At 40.9% G+C, this 11,449-nt stretch overlaps 1 protein-coding gene across 7 annotated transcripts in view; it reads left to right on the plus strand.

Moving 5' to 3' along the window:
* The window catches only part of Trmt2b (tRNA methyltransferase 2 homolog B), a 121,916-nt gene that overhangs the window by 18,017 nt on the left and 92,450 nt on the right, over positions 1 to 11,449 (plus strand). For all 7 annotated transcript variants that reach the window (XR_003846276.1, XR_003846272.1, XR_003846277.1 and 4 more), the window contains exon 7: positions 571 to 641. Coding sequence is in view for 1 of the 7 variants with exons in the window: in XM_029553652.1 (XP_029409512.1) it covers positions 571 to 641 (71 nt within the window). In the remaining 6 variants the exon portion in view is untranslated. The remainder of the gene's footprint in view (positions 1 to 570; positions 642 to 11,449) is intronic.

The raw sequence follows: 11,449 nt of genomic DNA on the forward strand, positions 1-11,449 counted from the left end.
AGATTTTTTGTGGTGAATCTGCCTTAAAAGAATTGGAAAGGAGAGATGAAGGAAATCACCATGAGATTTTCTGAGACTTAATTCCTGCATCCATTCCTGGATTCCATTCCTGAGATTTCTGTTTGCCCATTTTCAATAAATCCACTTGAAACACAATCATTTTATTTTAGTCACACTGTTTAATATCCATATGCCTTAAACTAAAGTTCAGTAAGACAAACGTTTGGCTTTTCCCCTTCACATGCTGAAGAAAATGACTTTATGATGTCAGTGGTCTACTCTTCATCAAAAGAAAAACAAAACCCGTTACGTTTTATTTCCCTCTTAAAATCTGAACAGAAAACCATTGTCATCATGTGGTGCATTTTTGGTATGAGAGAAAATACTGAGGACTAGCTCCACTAAGAATCAGCTGATTAATGGTTAAACTAAGAAACAATGATGTTTTCTCTGAAAAATGACTATACTTGAATTAGGCATTTTGTTCCTTTATATTCATATATGCCTCTGATGGAGGGAATTAGAGTTGCTGAATTAGGAAAACTATGTAAATTATGTTTCTTCACACAGATGGGAACGTTGTCTGTGTACCGTCTAACCATCTGAAAAACATCCCTGAGAAACACATTCAAGCGGCTCAGGTAAAAAGGCTCGAGGGCTGGTTTAAGACGACCTGGGGCATTGTAGTCTGTAACAGCAGAATCCCTGACATTTTAGTATGGGCGGCTGCCAGGATTGTTGGAGGAGAAGAGGGGCTCTGTACTGAATGCCTACCTCTTAATGTGTTCAGAACATTGGCACTGTTTTATTTCAAGCAGGGTAGAGAGGAGGAGGTAGAACTGCGTCATTATTTTAAATGTCAGGGAGTTCAAGGACTTTAATAATAGGGAAGTATTAGGAAAAGAGGTATGCCTGAGTCCACCCTATCTTGTATGGTGTTCAAAATATTTGGAAGATTAATGCTTTCAGCAGAACAGAGAAATACCGTAAGAGATGTAGGCATGTAGTAAGACATCTATATCATGAGATTGAGCTGCGGACATAACTCTGTAGTAGAATACTTGCTACGCATGCATGAAGCCCCAGGTTCAATTCCAGCATCGCAAAAGACAAACTCTGAGACTTTTATGAATCCTTCAGTTTCATGGATCCACTGTTGAGTACCCACTGTGTGTCAGGCACTATGCACATGCTGGGACTATAGTATTGACTTACAATGTCGGTAGAAATGATGACTGTGCTCATAGAGCTCAACAGCAAAAGGCTCAAGCCTTATTGAGGGTTGAACTAGATGCCCTCTTACTCCTTTTAATTCTTACCAGCACCCACCTTTTTAATGATCCTGGCTTCTGTCACTGGGGTGCTGCCTTTTCATGGGGTGTCCTAGTTTGTTTCTCCATTGCTGTGACAAAACACTCTGATCACTAACAACTTGGGGAGGAAAGAGTTTTTTTTCTTACATCTCCTGGGTCACAGTTCATCAGGCCGCTCAGGGCAGGAACTTGGAGGCAGGAGCTGAAGCACAGACCATGGAGGAATGCTGCTTACTGGCTTGCTCCTCTGGCCCCCACTCAATCTACTTTCTTATACAACATAGGCCCAACCCACAATGGGCTGGGCCCTCCCACTTCACTTAGTAATCAAGAAGGTGCCCCACAGACATGGCCACAGGCCAATCCAATGGAGGCAATTCCCCAATTGAGGCTCCCTCAACCCAGGTGTGTCAAGTTGACACTAAAGCTATCTAGCACATGGGGCACATTGGCAGGAAACTTCCAGAATTCCCCTGCTAGGACACAGCTCTTTTTGTAGACTCATTCTTCAGAAATTCTTATGTTCTGCATCAGCTTCTTTTCCTATTTTTGTCTTCAATTATCCTATTTTATTTATTGTGTGTGTGTGTGTGTGTGTGTGTGTGTGTGTGTGTGTGTGTGCAGAGCAGAGGACAGATTGAGGGAATCTGTTCTCTCCTTCCACCACATGGGTTCCAGGGATCAAGTTCAGGTTTTCCTTTAGCTGTTTCTTATTTGTTTATTTAGTTATTATTTATTTTAAAAGATATTTCTAGAAAGTAAAATTGACAAGGATTGGAGATGGATTAGATGTGACTGAGGAGGAAGAGGGAATTAAGATAGCAGCTAAGATGACCCAAGTTTCTAGTCCATGATAATACCAATAACTAAGGTGATGAAAAATATTTAGGAAGGTAAGAGGGTAAGTTTAGTTTAGCACAGTGGTTATGAACATGAGGAGATTGTGTTCCCCATGGGACATGTAGAAACTATTTTGGTTACTGTAACTAATGTTGCCTACTAGAAACCAGGATTACCACTAACTATTATACAGTGGATCTGATAATTCATTGCAAGAGAAAATAATCCAATCCAAAATGTCAGCAGCCTAGGGGTTGAGAAATCCTGATTAGGGTAATGTTGATTTCAGGAGCTTGCCATGATGACAAGGATTTTTTAAGGATTTTCAGCAGCCTCTTTAAGATCAAGAGGCACTATAATGCAAACACAAGTTAACAGTTGTCAATTCCAAGTGGCCATTCCAGGTACCAGTTAAGATTGGGTGCTGTCTTCACAAATATATTCAGAAAGAAGGTCAAGGATAGAGTCCTGGGGGGACACCAACATTTATAGTGGGAAAGGAGAATAAAAAAAGATCCAATGAAAAAGACTAGGAAGTAGTCAGCAGGATAGGAGGAAAGCTACCAGAAAATGGTATCACCAAGCAAATGAAGATGGCAGTTTCAAGAGGAAAATAATAAGAAACAGACCAGGCATGGTGGTGCATGTAGAGGCAGAGACAGGCAGATCTCTGTCAGTTTGAGGCTACCCTGGTCCACATAGTGAGTTCCAGACCAGCTAGGGATACATACATAGTATGTGGATGCTTACCATGTTTAATGAATGAATACTAACTGTTTTATCTGTATTCTCATGTATGTTTCTTCTATCTTTGGATTATAATGAGTCAAATTGTAGACACACAAAATGTAAACATTTCAGTGTGAGTACAAGGAGAAATTATTTTTTAAATATAACCTTATACCACTATCACACCCAAATATAGATATTTGCCCATAATATTAAATATTTTGTGTTTATTTTGACATTAATTTATCTTGTAAATGTTTTGATTTTTCTAGTTTTTTTCTCAAATCAGGATTCAAACAAGATGATCAATTGTTCTTGGTATCTGTGGGGTTTAGATTCAGGACTCCCACAGATACCAACATCCATGGATGCTGAAGTCCGTAAAAAGATTGTAGTGTTTGTACATTACTTATTCCCATCTTCTCATGTAATTTACATATTAGTTGTACTAAATACAATGTAAATGCTGTGTAAATGGTAAATAAATGGCTATGTAAATAGTTGCTGTATTGTATTGTTTTGGAAAAACAAGAAAGCAGTATATACACGTTCAGTGCAGATACCTTTTAAAAATTATTTTAAAAACATTAGGGGCTGGAGAGATGACTCAGCAGTTAAGAGCACTGGCTTAAGAGCACTCAGCAGTTAAGAGCACCCAGGTTCGGTTCCCAGCACCCACATGATGGCCAGTAACTGTCCAAACTCCAGTTCCAGGGGATCTGTGGGTATTGCACGGCACAGGTGCACTTACATACATGCAGGCAATATACTCATACACATAAAAATAAATAAGATATTTTTAAAAAATTTAAACGTTTATTTGTTGGGAGAAAAAGGATGTGTGCCACACACAGCATGTGTGTGCACAGGCCAGAGGACAACTTGCAGGAGTCAGTTCTTTCATTCCACCATGTGGGTTCTGAGGATTGAACTCAGGTCATCAGGCTTGGTGGCAAGCATCATTATCCCCTGATCCATCTAACCAGCCCTCTTTTTAAAACTATTTGTTCTGTGATTGGCTGAATCTGCTTACACAGATCCGACAGATGCAGAGGATCAGTTGTATACACATCATATTAATGTGTCTCTTCAGTCTTTTAACTTGTAATAGTCCTCTCAATTTTTTTTTCTTGTAATTTATCTATTGAAGACACTGGCTGGCTTTCTCAGAGAGAGCTTTACATTCTGGATTTTGCTGATGGAATTCACATGATGCCATTTAACCTTATTCCTCTGCTGTATTTCGTTTAAACTGTAATGCTCACCTCATTCCATTTTGATTTGCTTTTTTGGGGGGGACACTGGTGTAACATGTAGTCCAGGCTGGTCTCTAACTCACAATTCTGCCTCAGCTTTCCAGATACTGGGACTGCAGATACATGCCACCAGGCCTGACTTCAGATTTTTTTTTGGTCTTTTTGAGACAGGGTCTCCCTGTAGCCCCAGCCCAGCTGTCCTGGAACTCACTATGTAGTCCAGGCTGGCCTTGAACTCACAGAGATCCACCTGCCTCTGCCTTCCGAGTGCTGGGATTAAAGGCGTGCACCACCACGCCTGGTGACTTCAGATTTTTAACAAATATTTTATTGTATTTATTATTGTGTGTGTGTGTGTGTGTGTGTGTAGGGTCATGCATTCCATTGGCATATGTCTGCCTTTACATGGGTTCTGCCTTTACATGGGATTGAACTCAGGTCATCAGACTTTCCCAGCAAACACTTTTATCCAGTGCGCCATTTGTCAGCCCAAGGATTCAGATTTTTATGTTTTTGTTTTTTGAATCAGGGTCTTCCTCTGTAGCTCAGGCTGTCCTAGAACTCATGCTGCCCTGAAACCTGGAGTGATCTCCCTGCCTCCACTCTCAAGTGTAGGGATTAAAGATGTGGGCCAGCAAGTCTGACTTTTTCAGCTTTTGTTTTTAAATTTTATTTTTACAATTATATATGTGTGTACATGGGTGTATGCTCGCAGAGACCAGAAAAGGACATTGGCCACCCCCCTCTATTGCTGAGTGCTGTATTCCTTTGAGACAGAGTCTCTCATGGAACCTGGAGCTCCTGGATTTTTGGCTGTTCTGGTGGCTGGCAAGCCCCAGTGATCCTCCTGGCTTTCCCTGCTTTCCCCCAATGCTGGGGTTCCAGGTGCATGCTGCTATACCCAGATAGTGTTTTAAACATGGGTTCTGGGATCTGAATTCAGGTCTTAATGCTTGCACAGCAAGAGCTTTTACCTGTTGAGCCATCTCCCCAGCCCCAAATTTTGACATTTTTTTAGATTTAATTATTTAGGTTGTGTGTTTCTGTATTAACTGACATCTACTTCAGGAAGAAGCTTCTCACATGAGGGATGAGAAGAGAGCTTGTTTTACTATTATTTTTTTAGATAGAGTTGCGTGTAGCCCAGGCTGGCCTGAAACTTGCTATATACCCAAGTAAGATCTTGAACTCTTAGTCCTCCTACTTCTACTTCTCAAGTTCTAGAAATACAGGTGTGCATGACCATGTCCTCTTTATATAATGCTGAGGACTGAACCAAGGACTTTGTGTATCTCCAGCCCCTGGGTTGATTTTAAATTTGAAATTTTCCATTTTGGGCTAAGTAGAATCTCTTTAAGCTTTAAGCTGCCTTAGATCCCTAGGTGGCCCTGATCATTCTGGGATGGTACAATATTCTTAGCATATTTAATTCATTTTCTGCTTGAGACTTGGAATCATCTATTTTATTAAGGAATTCATGTTTCTTTCAGTGATGAATAATATTTCCAGATCACAGTGTTGATGGTAATAATACTTGATTGGTTATATTTCGAGGCCTTTGTACTAGACAGAGTGCCAAGGAGTGTGCATGTGTGTGTGTGTGTATGTGTGTGTGTGTGTGTATGTGTGTGTGTGTGTACATATATGTATGTATGTGTGTGACTTTGTGGCCTACAATGGTCTTAAAATTGTGAACTTCATGCCTCAGCCTCCTGAGTATTAGAATGACAGGTGTGTGTTACCATGTCTGGTTAGGAGGTATGTGGTTGTTACTGTTGCAACTGGGAATGAACCCAGGGCCTTTCATATGCTAGACAAGAACTCTACCACTGATATGTGCCCCTAGGCAGGAGGACAACCTTGGGTGGTTTTCCTCAGGTGCTGTCTACTTTTTGGGGGACAGGATCTCTCATTGGCCTGGATCTTGACAAGTTTTTACCTCCCCAGTGCTGGGATTACAAGGGTGTACCACTATGACCTTTTAAACTTGTGTTCTGGGGATTCAATTTAAGTCCTAATGCTTGCAGGGCAGATACCTTACTGACTGCATTATCTATCCAGCCCACGTATTTTGTGTGTGTGTGTGTGTGTGTGTGTGTGTGTGTGTGTGTGTGTACCAGATACTCATGAATGGCTATGTGTGCATGTGTATGTGCATGAGTGTGGAGGCCGGAAGTCAACCTTCAGTGTTGTCCTTAATCACTCACTACCCTATTTATTTTTTATTTTAGTTTTTTGAGACAGAGGCTCACTATGTAGTCCTGGCTGACCTGGAGCTCTATGTAGATCATGCTGGCCTTGAACTCATAGAGACCTGCCTTCCTCTGCCCTCTGCATGTGTTGGACTTAAAGGCTTGTGCTACCACACCCAGCCTTTGCCTCATTTTATTTCCTTAGTTTTGAACCTATTGCTAGTTTTTTTCCAGATGCTTTAAAGACACTGTCAGACATTCATTAATGTTCTCCTTCTGCTCAAAACTTCCATTTGTTTCCCCCAAAGACCTTTTCCCTGGAGTCTGTGTTTCTTGAAGATAGTTAGGTCTGCTGCATGGCTCTCATCCTGGGACTTTTTCCTTTAGCTCATGTGTGGCTATATTCTTGTGGGTATATGCATCTGTTTCTGTGCAAGTGCATACATGTGTGTTTATATGCCTGTGGAGGTCAGAGTTAGGTGTCAGATGTCTTCCTCAACCACTGTCCACTTTATTTTTATATTATTTTGTTTGGTTTTGTGAGACAAGGTCTCCATGTAGCTTTAGGTAACCTGGAACTTGCTGTGTAGATCAGGCTAGCCTCAATTTCACAAAGATCTGCCTGCCTCTCCCTTGTGCATGCTGGGATTAGAGGTATGCACTACCATGTCAGCTTGTTTATTTTTTTCTTATGTGTAAAAGTGTTTGCCTGCATGTATGTATGTAAGTACACCGTGTGGGTGCTTGATATCCATGGAGGCTAGAAGAAGACATAGAATCTCCTGGACCTGGAGTTATGGATGAATGTGAGTCACCATATGGTTTCTAGGAACCAAACCTGGGTCCTTTGGAAGAGCAGCCAGTGTTCTTAACCTCTGAGCCTTCTCTCCAACCCTCCACTTTATTTTTTTGACACAAGTTCTGTTACTGAATTTGGAGCTCACCAATTTGGCTAGACTGGCTGGTCAACAAGCCCCAGAGATCGGCTTGTGTATGCTGCTGCATCCAACTTTTATGTGGGTGCTGGGAATCCAAACTCTGGTCCTCATGCTGTGCGGCAAGCACTTTACTGACTGAGTCTGTCAGTAAAGTACTTTTGTTCTGTTGCTGAAATCTTAGGTGTAAGCCTCCATACGTAGCTTAAGAAATCTCTTTATCCCCAAAACTTAATGCCCATATTGGTATTTCTTTACTGCATTGTACTTGGTAGTTTTTAGGCCTTGTACATTTGGAAACTAATACTTTTCAAATGTAGAAAATTGGGGGCTAGAGAGATGGCTCAGTGGTTAAGAGCACTGGCTGCTGTTGCAGAGGACCAGGGTTCGATTCCCAGCACCCACAAGGCGGCTAACACCCCCTTCATAACTCCAGTTCCAGGGACTCTGATGCCCTCTTCTAACCTCTGCGGGCACTGCACAACATGGGTGCACTTACATACATGTGGGCAATACACCCATACACATAAAGGAAATAAAAATAATAAAGAATTTCAAATATAGAGAATTTTAAATTATCTCGTTGAATACCTGTCTATTCTGTTTTTTCATGTTCTTTTTCTGCCTTTTATTATTTGAATCTTGGAGTTCATGAGTTGCTTTTATAATCTTATTCCTGTCTCCTATTTTCTACTTTTATTTCCTTTTTGTTTTTGTGAAAAGTTCTTGTCCTATATGCCAACATCTTTACTGATTTTTTTCTACTATAATATCACTAATTTCAAAGCCATTTTTTAGCTTCTGTTCTTTTAACACCCTATTATTTTTTAGTAATGTACCGTCTTTCCATCCATCCATCCATCCATCCATCCATCCATCCATCCATCCATCCATCCATCATCTGCTCCCCTCTTGTTCTTTGAATTATCTGTTTCCTTTGGGATTTCTTCCTGGTTATTGTTGTCTTTCATCATGGAGGCCAACTCGCCTGTTTTATATATATGTCTTTTTGAGACAGGGTCTTCCTGTAGCCCCAACCTGCCTGGAACTGGCCTGGAGACCCACCTGCTTCTGCCTCTCGACTGCTGGGATTAAAGGTGTGAGCTACTATGCCCTACTTTGGCTGTTTATATTTAAGAGTGAGACCTTAAAAATGGATTGGGAGTTCAGCTTAAGTGGGCTTGCTGATTCTTGGGTTCATTTCTGGTGTTTGTAGCAAGGTCTCCCATGTGCTTTTCTGTCAAGATTGATAATGTGGGCTATTACTTTCTTCAAAGAATCATTTGAAGATCCTTCAAAGGATCATTTTCAAATCTCTTGCCTGGTTGCTGGTGTGGAAAGGGGGCCAGGGTCTCACCATTAATAATGCATATTTACATTGACTGTCACTGCTTCTGTCTTTTTGCCACCACCACTATGCTTGGTATACTAGGTTCATAGCCTTAAAAACATTTTTATTGATTCTTTAAGAATTCCATACAATGTATTTTGATCATATTCAGGCTTCCTCCTCCATCTCCACAATCCCTCCAACTTTGTGTTGTATTATTATTGTTTAAAGTTCTGTCAAGTCTGATTTGTGTTCTTCAAATGCTCTTGGGTATGGGTCCATCCCTGCAGTCTGGTCAACCTCCCTGGCATCATACCGTTAAAGAAAACTGAGTCTCCCTCTCTCAGCAGCTATCAGTTGCCAATAGTTCCTTAGCTAGGCCTGGGGCTTCTTGACAACCTCCCCCATGCATGCTGGGATTTTGTCTGGCTTGAGTTTGTGCATGCTGTCACATGTTCAGACCTTTTGCAACTCACTTTCTTCTAAGAGTCTCTAGTCACCTAATCCAGGAAGGTGGAAGTTCTTAGTACGAAAAGGGGATGAGGATGTTTCCTTTAACAATATATTTTTTTTTTGAGGTAAGGTCTTGGTATCTAGCCCCAGCTACCATCAAACTTTACTCCTGCTTCCAAGTGATAGGATTAGAGGTATGCATTCCACCACCACTTATTTCCCAGTTTTGTGTCCAAAGTTTTAATCAAACACTGCTTTTAGCCTCGTAGTTTTTCTTGTTTTTAGGAAGAATCGTTCCTAAAACGATGGAGTTCGGTGGGCAGTAATTGGAGCCCTGCCTGCATTCCCTTCTTCAGTGCCTTGTATCTGTAAGCAGGGGACTTTCTGGGATTGTGTGGGCAGAGAAGCCATTACCTCATTAGATTCTTCTCCTTAGGCACTTTTTTTTTTTGCGGGGGTGGGTGGTGGTTGGGTTAGGATCTTGCTATGTAGTCTGGGCTGGCCTTGAACTTTCTATTCTCCTTTTGTCTCTTAAGTGCTGAGTACAGACATGTATTATCACCCTCCTTTCATCTTTTTGGTTAGTTTTTTTTTCAAATTGTCAAAGAATGAATTTAATAAAAGTTACAATTAAAAAAGAAACAAACATATTCTCCTGCAAGGTTTTCTACATCCTAGATTTTGTTCAAAGATCCTATAAAGTCATCAAACCTTCAGAACAAAAATTCTAGAAGGAATACTGAAGGAAATAGCTAGCATAGGGCCTGGATTTTGTTTTCTTTATCTCATATTTGTCACTAGTAAACTTTTTTTTTCATTACAGCAGCATTGACATATTCAGTAACAATTTCCAGAGCTAAGATACATCACTTTCAAAATTGGCTGTAAATTTTTAGGTTTACAGTTGAATTAGGCTGAGACAATTGGGGTACTCCTTCAGTGCTTCGGTGGGTCTATCTAAAAGACTTCCAAATTGCATAACTCTTAACTATCGGGAGAAAAGAAAGGCCTTGACTGGTGCCTAGAAGACGGGAAGGAGAAGTAAAGGCAAGAGTAGTTAGCATTATAAGTTCTAGACTGGGAACCAGAAAAAAGTCAAAACAGGACAAGTTTCAAATGTTCATATTATTGTTCATTGGAAATTCTTGACAAGAGCATCCAAACGCATCCCGCTATTGGTTTCCTCCTCATTTTTCTTTTGTCTGCAAAGAATGGACTTGAGAGTGATGGACTCAGGATTTGTTTACAGACACTTTGATAGCTGTTGGAGTGGCTAGAATCAGTGTCAGTTCCCTCCCAAAGGCTTCTAGATAGGGAGAAGAAACAAATGTATCCATCATTTTAGAACAATAGCGGGTTGTCTCCCTTAGCTACAGGCGGGCACTACAGTATTGCAGACCAAGGTTTGAAGTCTTACATCTGAGCAGCGCTTTCTGATACAGAACCAAATCATCAATGAGAAATAATTGTCTAAAAAACTTTTTATATGGACTTAAGCTTAATGTCTGGGAAGTGTAATCCCTTGAACTCTTATGAAATTATATTGGCCCATTTAATCTTTGGTTATACTTTCCTTTTTGGTGTTTAAGGCCATACAGTTGGACCAGATAAACCAATTTATTTTTATTCTTAAGGTCGTTTGAGGATCTGTTCCTCAGGGGTCAAATGGGCTTGGGAGGCTTGGGAGGAGCACCTGGATCCTTTCTTTTACAAGTTCCGCCTATATGAAGATAAGTACAAAGGTCCTGCTCGACCATAGTTGGCTTCGCTTGGAAGCATGGAGGAAATGTTTTCGCTGTGTTGATCCTCCTCTTTATAGATTGGACACTGGTTCAAGTCCATCTGGTGGGGTCTCCTCGGCCTCTTGATCAAGAGGACAGGTGACCCACTACCATTATAGGACATTTTGAGAGACGCTTATAGTCCCCTGGAACTAGTCAACCTAGGAGGGCTAGGAGCAAAAAGTGTCCTAGCATGGAGGAAATGTTTTCGCTGTGTTGATCCTCCTCTTTATAGATTGGACACTGGTTCAAGTCCATCTGGTGGGGTCTCCTCGGCCTCTTGATCAAGAGGACAGGTGACCCACTACCATTATAGGACATTTTGAGAGACGCTTATAGTCCCCTGGAACTAGTCAACCTAGGAGGGCTAGGAGCAAAATCTATCCTTTAGGTCCTTCTGTCCAAATTTGTATAGGCCTCATAGTATGGCTGTTAAACATCCAAGAAGGTTAGTTCCACCAGTCTGGTACTTTTAATTACCATGTGGCATGTAGATAAAGCTTGGGCAAAGACCAAATGCTCTCAATAAACCTTACCTAGATATATATTACATTCTTTGATCTGGTTGTATGTATAATTTGTCAGTAGGTTGTTGGGCTAATATGCTTCCCTCTGGTTTT

This window comes from Nannospalax galili, unplaced genomic scaffold (assembly GCF_000622305.1).
Source record: "Nannospalax galili isolate Female #2095 unplaced genomic scaffold, S.galili_v1.0 scaffold3, whole genome shotgun sequence".
Classification (NCBI taxonomy): Eukaryota; Metazoa; Chordata; class Mammalia; order Rodentia; family Spalacidae; genus Nannospalax; species Nannospalax galili.